At 29.9% G+C, this 18,775-nt stretch overlaps 1 protein-coding gene across 1 annotated transcript in view; it reads left to right on the top strand.

Annotated features, from left to right (window-relative positions):
* LOC132951620 (uncharacterized) overlaps positions 1-18,775 on the top strand; it is a 94,853-nt gene that overhangs the window by 41,710 nt on the left and 34,368 nt on the right. Inside the window, exon 3 of the mRNA XM_061023433.1 lies at positions 1,017-1,159. Coding sequence (XP_060879416.1) covers positions 1,017-1,159 — 143 coding nt within the window. The remainder of the gene's footprint in view (positions 1-1,016; positions 1,160-18,775) is intronic.

Here is an 18,775-nt window from a genome sequence, read left to right as displayed (position 1 = left end):
GAGTTGTATTTTATTTACTATTTGGCTTTATGTTCAACATTAAATAATAATAAAATGTTTATATAATTAAATGGATGTTCGATATTGTCTTGGTATTTAGACAATATTTAGACTAAAATATTTATTGAATTCTCGAAAATATACTTTCTATAATTTTTGTGAAGGTCGATTTTACTATAAAATAACTCAATAACCATAAAAAAAAAGGTTTTACATAAATGAGTTTGGTCTATCTAGCTCGTGGGCACTGACATCCTCTTAAGTATACTATTGAGAATCGTCAAAAACCCATAGTGAGCAAAATATGCAGAGTATAAGAAGTTTTAAAGTAATTATATAATATTTATGTTTGTATTTTTCTTCACTCAGTATTTTACGGTTTAATCGGACTTAGTACTCCAGTGTAATTATTATTTAAATACGTTCAATTTCTATGGATTAGAGTCATTAGATACTATACAATATATATCATAGATTATATGTATTTTTGCGTTATATCGTCCATGAGTATTCAATGTTATTCTGTCTAGACAAGAGACTATTGCTGTATATGTTAATGAAAACACCCAATCAAATCACTAGATTTCACCAAAGTCGATTTGCGAATAAAAGGAAAATTGTCTTAGCGCGCGTCTATATTATACATACCTAACCTAACGTAGATGTATCTGTAACTAGCGACCATTTCAATCAGTCGTGCTAGACTCTTTTGAGTGCAGTTGTTGTTAAGTGAGTGGGACCCTTAGGGATTAGAGAGACGTTCAAAGGAGCCGAGAAAACGGCGGCGCACGTAAAGCGCGTAGGACGGGTAACGTGGGGGCAGGAATGATGAGGGTGGTAACCTGGCTCCGTCCATTCTATTCAGTGTTGATTGGGAAACTTTTGTCTGTTCCGGTGCAAAGACGCACGTACGTGTTACGAAAATCTATACGGCGGAGTTTTCGTACCTATTTATTTTTCACTATATTTTGGTCTTATTTTTTTATTATTATTTGTTTTACTTTTTTATTCCGCAGCCGTCTAGCTGTCTAAGCGATCGCGAAGAAGACGAAATTTACGGTTTGACAATGGCCGAAAGAAGGTTTCCGCCGGCCGCCGCGGCCGTCAGACCACCCGTACACCTGAACACCGCCATCAGACAGCACACCGTACAACAACCGTAAGTACAGTGAACACGTACATATAAATGAGAGACCCTATATTATCCCTCTTTTTGAGACACCCTATATTATATACTATATTTATACATACGCGCATTTTACATGCATGCGCGTACTAGTATTATTTTCTTATTTCATAGCATGTGATCTATATATTAACGTTGTATATTATTCGTCGTATGTATTTGAAATGTCATGACGTAAGCGCGAGCCAACGGTTAGGTCGCTCCTAAAGTCCATGCAAATGTATAATATACCGTTCCAGTGAGTTTTTAGGGTTGTAGGTTATAACAATGTTATTATAGTATTAGCGTTTATAAACTCCTTTCGTTTCGTTCCAATTTACATGAAGTATCTCACATAAAACAAACGGATATATTAATGTATATATTCTTAAGAGCGATAATGCGATATAGATAGTACTATCTACTATATAGTTATTATTTTATTTATATGAAGCAGCATGGTTATAATTATTAATTTTTTTACACACGTCCACTCCACATTAATACATAATATTTTGTTTAAAAAAACGTAAGTTTTAAGTACCTATCTAATATTTTTTTAGTTACACACAATAGTAAGGTACCTTTATAAAAAGTTAAAGCTACTTATAAAATATTATCTCATTGCATTATATTATTTTTAATAATTTAACTAGGTGGGTAGGTAGGTACCTAACTTATATTTAAAGAATTTATTATTTGTTCATATAGTTATTTCTTATTCATGAAACAAAGTTGCCAGTAATAAAACATTACTCATTCAAATTCAAGCAAGAGAAACTATTATAAAAGTTATATGATATTATATATAATTACATATTTTAATTTTAATTAATATCTCGAAATATTTTGTACATAACAAATTTTCATTTTATATTTATATTTATATTTAAATATTTAAATATTTGATAAAAAATTTAAAAAAAAATACAATTTAAATTATGATTCTATGTGCAGATAATTGCTTGAAATTTGAATATTACTTTTTACTTTTAAATTTTGGTTTTAACTTATTTCTAAAATGTTTTATTCCTGTTTACATAATATGCATTATATATTACACATATGCATATCCTATTATAGTATTATGCAGGAAATTATTGTTTTTAATAAAATATTAAAATATTAATTTGTAAATACAGTAAATTCTGTAATAAGTTAAAAATATACAATAATTTAAATACAATTATTATTACTATTTGCTGGATTTCTTGTCAATATTTGATTAAGTCTTAATATAAAAGGAGCGTGTCATACGTATTACAAATAGCTGATTCACCCGGCGTTGTCCGGAAAAAATTTTGATTAATTAACTCCTTTTAGTTGTAATTCGTTGTGGCCGCTGTGCATATCGAAGCAAAATCATAATATATTTTAATTTTTAGCCATCTCGCGTGGAGCTGCCCGTGAGTCTCGCTTATGGCTATGCGAACAGTATATTATCAGGTAAGCAATCTACCTGCATTAGATTGCAGACCCAGTGAAGTTGGCGATAAGGCAAATGAATCAGTCAGGGCATCGGTCTAAACATTTTTTCCATGTTTAACACTTTTAACCCCTGTAGGGTTGAATTTTTAAAAGACATTCCTTAGGGGTTTTTGTATCATAAAATGAAACTACCGACTAAATTTCATACTCATAGCTTCAGTGGTTCCGGCTAAGTGATTTTTTTCATTTTTACCACTTTTAACCCTTTTTACCCCTGTAGGGGTTGAATTTTGAAAAATCCTTTCTTAATGAGTGTCTACATCATAAAACAAAATTACTGTCCAAATTTCATACTCATAGCTTCAGTGGTTCCGGCTAGGCGATGATGAATCACTCAGGACAAGTAATTTTATTTATATAGATAGAAGTTAAGGCCAAAATGTATTTTAATATTTAGGTAAGCTACACTAAATAACTAATAGGTTATATGCATATATTTCCACGCGCGTAGCATTAAACTAAATTATCATAATTTGTTTTTAGTGCACCAAGTAAAATTTTCAAATACAACATATTTTAAAATTAAATGTTTAATGATATCTTTTTATTCATTTTTCCTCAAGCAATATTACAATATTACAATATTCTCGTACTGCTTATTTATTATAGAATTGTATTATTGAAATTATATTTTTTTGTTGAGCGAAGCAATGAATGTATTGATTAATTGTATAATTATGGGTTTTTTTTTGTGTGTCTGAAGATACTTTTTGTTGTAGAAAAAATGCTCCGATCATCAACATTGATGAATCTAGTATTCTAGTCCGTACTTTAGTTAATACACATCATATACGCAGTAGAGCTCTGCACCGGCCGGCCCAGTCCGACCCGGCACGTATCGGGCCGGGATGGGCCATAAGAATAATACAACGTATATTATCGGAACTATGTTTTTTCCACAGAAAACTGAGGAACGGTAATTGTCGACGACAGTCGAAAATTCGATACGGTACTAATATAGTGATATTATATAGTTATAATGTATATACAACATAGGTACACTGTTATTGACTTGTCCAACGTATTTTATTATAGTTTTATAATTATTTTTATTAGGTTTTTAAATTAAAAACGGGCCTGGTCCGGTTTGACTTATAAAATAAATAAAGCCTGGATGGGTACAAATTTTTAATTATAGTTTCTGGCAGGTTTGGACCGAAAAAAAATTACCAGTGCATATCTCTAATACGCAAACTATTAGAGATTTTCTTCGACGTGACAACGTTTTTTCTTGTGTTTTTATGCAAAGTGTTACCCCAGGCATATCTTTTGAATATGGTTTCCACATTTATTCATCTATTTTGTAACCTTAGGGATTTGGGCTGTTTAAATTAGAACTCCAAACGCGTTTTGTCCCCAGAGCCCCATAACGCACTAACCCGTGTTTAAAAAAAAATTAAAAACAACAACTTTACAGTTGAAACATATTATTGCATGCATATATCATTATTGAGTTAATCGTTGAACAAAAGTAAATGTATTGTCCTTTATTTGTCGAGTAAAGTTTTACTCAAGTGTAAAATACGTAACATATGAATATTTACATGATATTTTTTAAACATAAATGTATCTTTTAATGCATGTTCAAGCATGGTAGCTAAAAATTCAGTGATATTCCATTTTCAGTTTAATAATAGTTACTGAAATTATATATATATTTTATGAAGAATATATTATAGTCTCATATTTTAACAGCTACATAATTAAACGTGGTAATTCGTAATATTATTATACAATTTCAAAGATGGCTTAATTTTTATGAAGGTATATATATTATAAGTTTTCACAAGTCGACAGTTTCATGGTGCATCTATAAAAAAAATGTTTCTACCATACAGGTAACAACAAATTTTTATTTCATCTTTATTAACAAACAAAGAGTAAGTATTTCATATCTGCAGAAGAAGTAGTATTTTATAAATTATTAAACTTCAGGGTTATTATTTATACATACTTATTTTATTGCCCTTTTCTATAAGCATTATTACACATCTGTTTTCGACTTTTTCATTTAGATTTCAATTTGGTATATGAGTAAGGCCATGAATAATGCATAATTTTGTTATTGAAATAGTAAAACTATATAGAAAATGATTCTCCTTTGTGAAACGCCAAGTATATTCATTATAATTGTATAATAATGTATGTTCTAAAATATTGATGAGTGAAAACAAATAATAAAAGTAAGTATATAGTTAAGAAAAAATATCAGCATTTTTTATGTAATTCAGAAAACTTAATTTAAAAAAATAATTAAGAACCAGCTCCTTTGAAACTTATAGGTAGCTACGTAATGTAGGTGTCTTTAAGAGTGAGTAATGCATATTGTATAACATTTGCAATTTTTACTTTTTTGCAAAATTCTTGCATGATTCCTAACCATCTTAATTTAAAACGAAATTTCAAAAATATAAACACTATATTATATGTGTTGACACTGCACACACGCGTACACGACCTGAGTACACACTATAGATCTCGTGAATATAAATATATACTAATATATAAAGCTGTAGAGTTTGTGTGTTTGAACGCGCTAATCTCAGGAACTACGGGTTTGAATTGAAAAATTATTTTTTTGTTGGATAGTCCATCATTCATCGAGGAAGGCTATATAACATCACGCTACGACTAATTAATAGAAGAGCTCAAACAGGGATTTTGAGATTTACGATGGAAATATTTGTTTATAAATGGTTGATATTGGTTATAGGAGAAGTAATTAATAGAAATAGTATATATTTATTATTGGTTGCTATTGGTTAATCGGCAGATCAGGTGCAAGCATGCATCAAATCGAATTTTCGCACATTGCCTACCAGGGTTAGGTTGGGTTAGGTTAGGTTGGGCAGTGAGTTACACCAAAAAGGAGTTGGACAATCACAATTTTTTTGTCATTTTTTATGGGCCATGAAGTGCGCAGTATATCAGCTATATTATTTATAAGTGAATGTTTGTGTGCAGATCTCTGGGAAGAAGATAGGCTAATTTAAAAAGGGTTAATTTTGGTTTTTTTTATTCATCGGATTTTAGTACGGTTAGGTTAGGTTAGGATTATGTATTAATTGATTATATTAATCCACCGTATTATATCAAAACAAACTTGGTATAACTTTGATACTTCAGAGTTAAATCATACACTTACGTACAAACAGCTCTGGGTCCGCGATCTATACCGCAGGTAGATTGCCTACCTGATAATTTACTGCTGTGAATCAGAATTTTTATTCCAGGCAACAAAAAAGTTAGGGTACATTTTGAACACCATACACCAAATATTAAATAACGAATTGAACAAAGTTTGAGTCATATAGAGTTGGTACATTTAACGGGGAACGAAGTGCACAGGATCAGCTAGTATATTATATATGTATATTGTTTCATTGTAAATTACCGTGGTTACAAATTGCGGTGTATCAAACTGATATTTAATACAATTTTATGTATCAACGAAACGTAGCTTTTGCAGTCAGGTCACCGTCGTCCGATGTCCCTCCTTTCAGGCTATATCCCGTTTGCGCCGGCGACGAGGCGCTATATAGACAAAACCAGAGTAATTCTAGACATAACGACTTGATATAATATATGCAAAACATACATTTGTCTAGTAAATTTGTTCTACAAGGCGTAATAAACAGATTTAGAACATTTTGATGCGAAGTTGCGTCCGTGCTTACCAATATTATAGTGCTTTTGATACGGGTTTTGCATAATGAGCGGAGTTGGTGGACACGAGGAAGTTGTGTGTGTGTGTGTGTGTGTATGAGAGAGAGAGAGAGAGAGAGAGAGAGAGAGAGAGAGAACTGAGTGGGCAAGGAGGTGGGTGGATTGTTGTAGTATGGGGAGTGCCGACGCTGGTGAGCAAACACGAATTATATGGTTGATTTATTGGGGGAGTGAAGCAGGAACGTGTGCCGGCGAGCCACCGGATTACCTGGCGATAATCAAAGTCCGAGCTTCATTACTGCCGCCGACGCACCCTCTACTCCTACCCCGCGGACCGTTGCAGTTAAGCCTTTCAGACACGTTCGGCAAACAGCCACACGGAAAACGTCAAAATATAAATGGTTTAAGCAATAGTGGTATGAGTATGGATGGGGAGAGCTCTGGGACGCGCGTATGTGTGGTTGCAGTATTATAATATAATGCGGGGATCGCCGCAGCAAATCATTGTGTTCGCACAGCGGCACGATAAAAACAAAATATTAATAAATATTAAACAATATATTATACATTAAAATTTAAACGCAATTTTCCACTTGCCCACGATGATATATGGTCGTTTTGAACATTTTGTTTCGGTGCGTATACAACACGCGTGCAGGGAGAATTGGGTCATGGAACTAACGAACCGTCTGTATAGAATGTCCCATGCATATAATATTATATATACAGTGTGAAATTGTACAGCTTGTTGCAAATGTACGAAATGATATATATTTGAGAAACCGACGCGCGCTGTACAGCGGTATGCGTTTATGATGTCTTGTGGGATATTCCGACGAAATTTATTACCGCTTACATTACCTTATGGCTTATTTTATACTAGAATATATAAGTGAAATGTCATGAATTTTATCTCGTCATCCTCCAAAGGTATGGGCTATATATAGCTATATAAGTGACGAAAGTTATTTTTAATCTGTGCTTCGTGGTCGAAATCTTCTGTTTTTGTTTCGCTTTTAACAAACTTATAAATATGGATCACAATTCGCTGCTCTGAAAATTGATTTAATCTTAATCTGCTTAGTGTTATATTCATTTATTATAAAACTCTTCGTTTGTTTCTCAATCGTGATCAACTATTATCAAGTGTTTGCGTAAATATGTTACATCTTTGTGATGTTTATTTTGTTGGTCGAGTCTCAAAACTTATTTATTATACGATTTATTTGACAACAAAAGCGTTTACAAATCGCTAAAATGACTAGTCTTGGAATAGTTTTTAGAATGTGATTGTATTAAAATTAAAATTGTAACATACTCTAATAAGTGGCACACTAAAAGTTTTAACATTGAAGCGTGTTTGTTTTTTGAATATAGTTGTCAGTTGAGCTCAATAATCATAAAATGAATTATTATGTATAAAGAATATTTAATTTTAATGATGATTTGAATAGTTTTTCCATTTTCAACATTCATTATAGTTATAGTTGTACAGTATTTTATTTTTTTTATTAATATTGTATAAGTTATGTGCTGATTATTTTAAGTAATTTAAATCCTATTACCCTATTTTTTCTTAAAAAATGCCAAATATTATCACGTGATGTGTCTTGTTTGTAGTTTTATATTAATAGAACTGTTTTTTTCTTTATTTTCTCTTGAGTTGTAAAGCGTTAAGAAGTTCATAAAACATTTTATTGACACTTCAGAATGTACTAATAGTCAAACTGTCCCTGGATGTCATCTTCTATAATCTCCTTTTTGGGTGGCTTGGACGTAACTCGATACGACGTTTGCTGTGGTTAAAATGTAACCAAAAATAAGGGAATGTCTTTCTAACCTAACCCAAACTATACAAGGATTCTTTACAGTTCATTTTTTTTTGTCCTGCATTTCCACTATGTTACAAATATATGCCGTATATAACCTGTGTATTACATACCTGTGTATTTTATCATAACATTTATCAACCAATTTTAAAAATTAAATAACATTCACTATACTATCTAATTTTTTAACTATTTTTTAATTTTATTATTTTTATATCAAAATTATGTTAGTTAGGTATTGATTTTTAAAAACATGGTAATTTAATTTTTAATTTTTAATTATATCCGTATATTTTTAGAATACTAGTTTTTAGGATAAGCTTTAGGTCTCTATATTGTTTATACTTACAAATATATTTTAGGTTAACTGCTCTATAATGCCATCCGTATATAAACACTCAATATAAATATTTATTGAAAAATTATATTTTTCTTAATGACATTCGGGTTATGATTATCTAGTTTTAAATTTTTTTTACTTATTGGTTTGAAATTGTAGGAAATATAATATTCCATTACTCCATTATTTGGAACCAAAACATTTTTGTGCGACATCAATCATATAGGTACTTAAAATATTTGTAAATTATATAAGTGTTTATACAAATTAATATAATGGTTTATTTTTATAGTCCCGACAAAAATTATTTGTCATTTATGCACATTTATCATTCTTATTCTGGGAATCTCAGGCGATTATATATATTACTAGAAAGGTTGTTCACTACAAAAAAGTTACTTAATACGGTAATTTAGGTATATTTAGTTTTTTTTGTCGAAGAGAGTGCCAAAAAAGGTAAGATAAATAAAACACAATTCCATAAATATGTTAAATATATCCAATTATATATAAGGTGTACACTCTACACCTTTATATATATATATATATATATACTGTAGAGGAACTGCAAAATGATAAAAACAGACCGCTGGTTATTTATCACTGTACGCTGGGGCCTGAATATTACGATGCCGTTAGAATAGCCTATTTATGCAATTATTATACGGTGAAACAGATAGGGTGAGGGACTTATATGAAACACCCGACAAACAAACGTACCACAAATATTTCGCATTAAAAATAAACATCTGCTTTGAAGATGGTTTCCCAATAGAGTCCATATATGGAATATAATGACCAGCTTTACTCTGTAACAATATGCTATATTATACGTAATATATATATACAGTGTGTCCCGCGAGGATTTACCCATTGTGATATCTCTTGAGATAATAAATACATATATCATGATCTGTTTTTTTATTGGACTCACAGAGACAAGAAATAAACATATTTTAGATTCTGAGTGGAACGATGAATGTATTGATTTTAAAATAATGTGTGTTTTAGATTCTGAGCGAAGCGATGAATGTATTGATTTTACAATGATGTGTGTTTTTTTTTTTATTATTGTGTCTGTCATCACCTTTTAGGACAGTAAAAGTGCTTGGATTTTCTTCAACAGTAACTTTTCTGATAGGAAAGTGAATTTAGTTGGTACTTTGGGTGGTCAAAAGTAAAAATTTTCCAGTAGTTTTCAAAAGTGATGTGAAAGGGACGTGACAGAACACGGGACCAACCGCATCGCATTCGCAAGTGGCCCCAGAATTCCAAAAACACTCACATTTTCATATCTGAAGCAAAATACATTGTTCCGAGATGTCACTGTAAAACGTGCTAAGGAAAAATAATTGAAATCCACAAAAAAGTACTTAGGAGAAGTAAAAAAGGCTTTCTGTGCGTAAGTTAAAGCGATTGGGAGAAAAAGTAGAATTTGGAGCTTAATAAAGAAACGAAATCAAACCCAAAATTCTGTGCCTCAACTTGAAAAAATATCAATTCACAAAAATTTCAAGATGTTCAACTGTACAAACATTGAAAAAAAAAATTAGCACAGAACGCACATCACATTTTCATATTTGAAGCAAAATACATTGTTCCAAGGCTCCTATTATATTGTTACAATATTAGTTGAAAAATATTAAAAATACATAGGCACAATTTTTTTTATAAGCATTTAAAGTTTAAATTTTGACAAAATTTATCAAACTTAAAATGTAATAAATTTTTTTTAGTTAAAAATTTATAAAATGTTCAACTTTTATAGCTAAGGATTGAAAATTTAATGCAAGGTTCCACGTAAATAGGTTATATATAAATTACTTTATTCATAATAATATCATCAAATATAGGTACTTAGTAATATTATCATAGGCTGACTGGCCATTTTCACTCAGAATCGTTTTTCTTAGTCAATGATATTCTATCATTGAATTTAAATTTAACACCATCCATTACAGTGACTCACTTGTAACCTTTTGTACAGTAGAACGACACCTACCAGCCTACTTTTTTAATTTAATTACATTTTTTGGTAAAAAAGTTATTTTTTATATTTTTATTTTTGAAACAATTGAAGATAGCCATTTTCTAGATTTTATTTTTGTGAAAATTTTGACTTTTTAATAATCTCACTATTTTTAATATTTTTTTAGTTTACAGGTAAAACGGAAAAAAACCAGTATATACTGATGTTGATGTAGGTTACTGTAGATTCTGTATTATATGGAACGCCGACAATCGAGATCCTTATAATTGATTGACTTTATGCTGCATAAATATCATCGTATTTGTAGGTATGGTATATTGGTATAGGAATGTTGGAACAATAGAAATTTTGAACAATTAAAGCAGTGATTTCGTTTTGTTTGATAAAAAAATCGTCCTTTAAAAAATATTTTCGTTTTCCTTAGTTATTTCCTGGGCGAGCTATTGTTTTTATAGTTTTTTCCGATATGTATTATGCAATATTTGGTTTTCATTTATGCATATTTTTTTGTTTTCCGATGAATTCGATATTGAAATTTAAAACATTATTCCAGAAAATATCAACTTTCGATACAAGTTTAAAACGTCATGGTTTTTTTTTTACTATTGCTTATGCTCTATTATTTATTAACGCCTTGCTTTAACTATTTATAGGCGTACCTATCGAATATTAGTGGTTTGTATCATTAAGTTAATGATATTTAAAATGTCCACAGTTTCAAAGATTTTATTTTACACGAACTATATGTATTATTTATGTGGAATTATGTAATATGTTGGGTATAGTAAGCTCAAACATTTTTATAGTTGTTTTTCTTACGGAGTTATCTGCCCAGCGTTATGTTTGTTCAATGGCCGACAAAAGACATGACACAAATAGCAGTATAATATATATATATATATATACGTATTATAATATTTATCGGTACACAAGCGAACGGTAACGTTTTGTTCAATGATCCGTGAGTTATGTTGTGGGCACGATTTTTATTTGTCGTCTGTAGAATCATTTCATACTTTAAATTATATATATTTCCAGTTTTATCTTTTTCCTAAATTTCCTAACGTTATCGTCCCCCAGTGTGTACAGGTCAGAGGATAATTTGGTCACAACGCACCATTGCTAAATTAAATATATTTTGAACTAAATATTTTTATATGTGTTAGTAATAATCGTATACCTACATCTGTTATTCTGTCTAATAATAATTCTTAGTTAACCTAACTACAAATTAGATAATCTACAAAAGTACCATACTACTATGCCTAATATAATTATGAGGTTATATTACTCTTGTTATTTCATATACATACGAAATGTTTAAGATCTCAATTTAACTTATTGAACCAAAGTATACATAATATAGACCGGGAAAAAACAAAGAATATTTCGATTTGTGTTTGACTGTATACGATTTAACATTAAAGGGACGCCACACTCGCATATGTGATATGTCTCTGCAGTCTTACAAATGCGTAACATACCAAATTTACGCTCAGAAGTTCACGTTTTATGCCGTTAGCTTAAAAATTAGAGTGAATCGACCTATCACAAAATTTAAAGGTAAGATTATCTAGCCATCTAGGCAATGTCATAGGCTTTTTTATATTTTAATTTTAATGCGAGTTATGAGTATTTTAAAATTGTAAATTGGTTTTACATCTTAAAATACTCATAATAATATATAATATCGTCGACATTTTAATGAAATTGTCCTTTTTTTGTATGGTAATTGCATAATACAATTCCGTATACATTTTTGTAGGGCATATTCTATCAATTTTTAATTGTAATCATTTTCATGAACAATTTATGAGAATTAACAATGTAAATTCCAATTTAAAAATTGAATAAAATTGTAACACAAATTATAGCTTAGATAGTATTCTTTAACGATTGCCTAATTGTTAAAAACAATTATTTATTTTAAAGTAAATTTGTTCTTAAAAATGTTCGTGTGTTATTAGTACAAAATATAATTTATCATTGCATTTATTTTAATGCGTGTTTGATGTTTGATCTTCTTTAACTTTATTTTATTTGACTTGACTAAATTATTATTTCCATACAACAGTTTTTATGATATATGTATATATATTTTTTTTATTTATTTAGCCAAAACAATTACAATTGAATAACTACAATAAAATACATTAATAATAGCTGATACCAACTGAATACCAACTGAGCTATAAGCTCGTATCTGGTATACGGAGTTCAACGATATTACAATTCGTTTAAAGTAAAATACTTATACAAATAAAAATATGTTATAATTAAACAAGATGATAAAAGAAACCTGAGAAACAAAAATTAACATCAGCATTACATATTATAGGTACACATTAATATATTATACGATATTATGTTTAGACATATTGACTTTTTATGATTTTATTCATACACACATTATCATAAAGATCACTAACTATTTTATTTATTGCCTTTATTATTTGATTTTAGATTCTGAGCGAAGCGATGAATGTATTGATTTTACAATGATGTGTGTTTTTTTAAAATTTTTTTTTGTGTCTATCATCACTTTTTAAGACAGTAAAAGTGCTTGGATTTTCTTCAACAGTAACTTTTTTGATAGGAAAGTGAATCTAGTTGGTACTTTGGGGGGCCAAAAGTAAACATTTCTCAGTAGTTTTCAAACGCGACATGAAAAACAAAAGAAAAATTAAGGGAAAACAGGAATTTTTACGCAAAATCTGTTTTTGAGAAAATCGATTTTGGTTTTTGGTGCAACTCTAAAACAAATGACTATAGGTACATGAAATTTTGACTGAATTTTTATATTAGCATTTTCTATTGATTTTACAATGATATGTTTTTATTTTGTTTTTTTTGTTTTTTTAATTTTTTAATTTTTGTGTCTGCCGTCACCATAGATAATAATTGAATAAAGAATGAAAGGACATGCCTATAACAGTTTCATACGGGGACTTGTTTTTTTTTTGTGAGAAGAGAGAACGTAAAGAGAGAAAGACGATATGGGGCTTTTTTTAAGGTTATGTCCAAAAACTGTTTACAATATTTGTCAATTTCAAATTTGTATTCTGTGCCTGGAAATGGAAATAGGAATACTCAAATTACTCTAAACTTTGCGTACATAATTAATTGTAATTATAGTATAGATGAATATAGATCGTTAATTATTAATAATTAATCATTAATGTTATTTATTATCATTTATCAATTATCATATCGATATTTGTCCCATATAACAATAAAAACGTATCACTAAATTTTCTAGTGATAAGTTCTTATGTCCTATCCATTCTTATATTATCCATGTGCATTACCTTTTAGGACAGTAAAAATGCTTAGATTTTCTTCAACAGTTTTCTGATAGGAAAGTGAATATAGTTGGTACTTTTGGGGGAGTTTTCTATACACCATAACATTTTTCAAATATTTTGACTTATTTTGAGCTGTTTACGGGCATTCTCAGTTTCCATTTTTTTAGTTTTTTTTTTCTATAAATATTAATAAAATTTTATTTGTTGGTTAAAAAAGCTTGAAAATTTAATAGAAGACTTCTAGTATATTGTTTCAAAAGCAGGTGAAAAAATTAAAAATCTATAGTCACATTTTTTTTTAAGCATTTGAAGTTCAAATATTGACAAAATACGTAAAAATGACGAAAATTTGCAAATTATTTTGAGTTAGAAATTCATAGTAAATTTTCTTTTTAAAATTTGAAAATGTAATACAAGATTATCCATAAGTTTGTCTATCTTAATTAAAAAAAAAAGGCTACAAGAAAGTCGATATAAATTTTATGAGCGTTTGAAATTCATATTTTTACAACATTTGATATTCACTCGATATCTCATGTAACGATTTTCTTATTTTATTGTACCTAATTAAAAAACGAATGACAGTAGATACTTGAAAATTTCACTTAATGTTTGTATTAGCATTTTCTATACACGATAAAATTTTAGAAATATTTTGACTCTTTTTCAGCTGTTTACGGATATTGTCAGTTTTCAATTTTTTTAGTTTTTTTTTCTTTAACTCAATAAAATTTTATTTGTTGGGTAAAAAAACGTGAAAATTTAATATAAGGCTCCTGATATATCGTTCTAATAGCAGTTGAAAAATATTAAAAATACATAGGCACCATTTTTTTTTTTTTATAAGCATTTAAAGTTCAAATGTTGACAAAATTTATCAAATTTATAATTTAATAATTATTTTGTAGTTAAAAATTTATAAAATGTTCAACTTTTATAGCTAAGAATTGAAAATTGACTACAAGGCTCTGCGTAAATAGGTTATATATAAATTACTTTATTCACAATAATATCATCAAATATACTTGGTAATATCATAGGCTGTTTGACCGTTTTCGCTCAGAATCGTTTTTCTTATACAATGATATTATATTCAAATTTAACACCATCCATTATAGTGACCCACTTGTAACCTACTGTACAGCTGAGTGACATCCACTTACCCACCTTTTTATTAATTATATTAACCATAATCGTTGGTATTATTGGATTTAACTTTTTATTAGACTCTTTACTTCGTTATTTAAATTGTTGGAAATAGTTTTCCCCGTGTAATTAGGAGAATTTCTAGAACTAGTTGATAAAATATATGATGGTTTAATGTATTTTTCTGTTCTTCTGTCTATTATTTCTGTAGCATTGATTGTATGGATTTAACTAAAATTTGCCTGATGTATAATTTATAAACAGATAATATATTATTATGGTTGAATAATTCCTGTGATGGGCATTTTAATGGTAGAGAGTATGCTACTTTTGCAATCATTTTTTGTGTAGTATGCAATGTATCTGTTCTGTTGGTGCCTCCCCAAAATGTTATGCCGTTTAATAGAATCGAATTACACAGTGCCATGTAAATTTGTCTTATAATTGATTTATCAAGGAATCGAATTTCGTAAAATAATACAGTTAAGCTCCTCATTTTATTTTTGATATTATGTATATGTTCTGACCATTTTAGATTAAAATCCATTGTCACTCCTTAATATTTGAATGATAATACCATTTTAATTGGTTTTCAACTACGATTTGTCATACTAGTTCCACATTTATGTACTTTAAATGTATTGTATGTATAATGTATATAGTATAATAAATTATATTTAAAATTATATATTTACGATTTTCCGAAATAGAAACGTTTATAAATGGTAAATTGTGTTAAATCATCATAGTTATACCTAATATTCTTATTTTATTTTCATGATTAAATAATCGTTTAGGACAATGTCTTAATAAAACAAGTGTAACGTGGTTGAGGGAAGCCGACCTAACACAAGCATTATAGGGGTAATATTTATTACTTAAGGGACATTTTTAAATTTAAGTTTTAGGTATGGATATTTATATCAATTTTATAGTTTTTAGATTTCTCTGTGGATCTAAAACTTGCTGTGAGTTTTATTATTTTTATATAATATAGTTATTTTAACTTGATGTTTGGAGTTTTTGATAAAATATATCTGAATTATACAAATACAGAATTCATTATTAAACTGATAATTGATAATTTACCAAAGTGAATAATGAAATAACAAACTTACAAATATAATATTTTTTATGTATAGGTACATTATACTTATTCATTTTTCTAGTAAGCACGTATAATAATAGTGTGTACATAACGCTAAAATGTTAGAGCCACATATTGTTATTATTATTATTATTAAACCGTTTATATTCGAAATAAAAAAATAACAATATAAAGACCGATAAAGGTGTACAGTGAGCATAAAGAACGTTTAGGAAATGACCCGCGAAATAGGATCATTTTATTAGATCCACACAATCCTAAAAGTAAAGCAAATGAAAAACTTGGTGCGATAAAAGGAAAAAAATTGAAAAGTTTAAGTTAAAAAATAGTATGCAATAACGAAAAGCAATACTCTGTTGGCTTAACTTTGCGAGATTACGATTTTTAAAGAGTTATATAATATGCTCATCCCTCCCGTCTCCTTGGCCCTTTCCACTGCGTGGTTTCTCGGGTATTTGGTTGTATACATGTATTGTATATAAGCGTATATTTACGTACAAATGCCTTTACTTCTAAAAGAGAATCTATATAATATAACTATCGTTTCCGGAAAAGAACCTGGTCCGACTCGTATACATAGCAGACGCGAGCCTCATTAAAAACGCTGAAGCTTTGAAGCCATCGTATATTTTTTTCAAACGTCGTTATTATTTTATCTACGTAAAAACGAATATACGTTCGGTCAATTGATTTTTTTCTACAAAAGACACGTTAATCGAAATTTGAAACACGCAGTACCACGCTGTTATATATGGAAATGAACATATTATAATATAGACAGTCATACTTTATTACCGCAGTAGTATGCCCAACAATCGTGTATATAATTTAAATATTGTCTACCCTTAGGTGTAATAATAATTATATCATATTATATAGGTTTAATCAGTACCGGATTTAGAATTTGATTTGTTCTCAGTCTTACAATTTACAGGCCGTATAATACATATTTATATATCAATACAATTTTCCCACACAAATTATATGCATATAATATATGTTTATAAAAGATATTTGTACGTTTTTCTTTTAATCGTACACATTTTTCAAAGTTCCTATTTCAACGAAAATATTTCACCTCCTCCATCCACGCGTTACACCCAACCGTGACCTCACCCCTTAGTATATAAATAATAATATAGTATAGTGACGCGTCTAGTTATTGACTGCGGTCGTGGGCGGCGAATGGCGTGGTGGGGTAGGTGGTTGTGGTGTGGGTAGCGATGACTATGGTAAATATCAATATATAACAGCAGCTGTATAATACACAATAGTTTTATTCAGCGAGGAGCTGTGCTCGCGGAAACGCCGCAGCTATATGTGTGGCGCGCGCGTCTTATTGTTTGTACAGCACTCGGGCGAAGGCGGAAAGGTGAGATTGTGCGTAAATATATACAGTCACACTCCGTGTAGTCTAGTGCGGTGGCCGTGCCGTAATACGAACGAAACGCTAAAGAATTTATATACTTTAATATATATATATACGATTTAGCGCTCAGTCAGCTATCTTATATTATATATTGGCGCCGAACAGTCAATATTTACACTCGTTTTGACCCCCAGTCCGCATCCTGTCTAGGCTGAGGTTAACGTCTCGTTTAGCGCAGACTGATATTTAATAATACGCGTACGGCGTACCTATAGTGTAAATTGCGTTTTCCGCAACACGTCGACTGATGGTGACGGTAAAAACTCGGCTACCCCCGATTATAATATAATATCAACGGCTATTATTCTTATACACGTGGTAAAGGTCGAAAATCCATCAGCTAACGGCGAATTGTATATAATATTTCATAAATATGCGCTGAGGGAATATATTATAATATTATCGGTACAAATTTGATTATTATGGATCGTGAAAATTCCTTAGTCGACGAAATCGAACGCCAATCCTATTTACATTCCTCTGACGGTTGCCGTTTATGCAGTGTTTCTATGTGTTTTCTGTCTGTCTATATACCGCCTCCGGGCCCAAAAATCGTATTATAAGAGGCACTAATCCCACCCCCTCCCCCGCCACCAATGGGATAATATAGGTTACGTAGATCGCGGTCATCGATGAAATATCAACAAACGGTAAAATTGTAATGTGTAAATTGCTTGTATATCGTATATGTATAAATTCCACGTGGTGTTTGCTTTTGTAATTTACCTACACGACTATTAGGTAAGTACCTACAGTGGAACCTCGATAAGTCGAAAACCTCGTCAAGTCGAAACAATGACATTTCCCTTGAATTTTGACTTATCGAGGTTCCACTGTATATATTAAATACTGTATAATGTGTATAGATTATATAGTGTACTGCACATATAGCTCTGCGCACGTTTATCGGAATCTTTCACACTATGAATATAATTAAAAAATATTATCCCTGTTCTTTATTAGTGCCTACGTTTAAAGGTCCGTAATCTAGACATCCTGGTGCCCCGAAATAAAAATTTTGAGGTTACAAATTATTACAAAGTAATTACTAATTATTTAATATGGTTTGGACTTTGACATTTTAATTTTGGGATTTTAGGTTTACGGACCTTACGCTTAAAACTATGCAAGTTTTCAATTTTTCCTTGGTGAATTTATCTGAATATTTTTCAACATAATAGAATAAATTGAAATAAAACCGATTATAAAGTCTTTATATCGAACAGGGTCTCAAGTGACATTATACTTCGCAAGACCAGGAACTATTGATTTTTGAATAAGGTGGTATGTGGCTCATTTCCTTAGAAAA

The sequence above is a fragment of the Metopolophium dirhodum genome, chromosome 9 (genome assembly GCF_019925205.1).
Source record: "Metopolophium dirhodum isolate CAU chromosome 9, ASM1992520v1, whole genome shotgun sequence".
Classification (NCBI taxonomy): domain Eukaryota; kingdom Metazoa; phylum Arthropoda; class Insecta; order Hemiptera; family Aphididae; genus Metopolophium; species Metopolophium dirhodum.
Note: the sequence above shows the minus strand (reverse complement) of the source record. Positions and strands in the feature narration are given on the sequence as shown.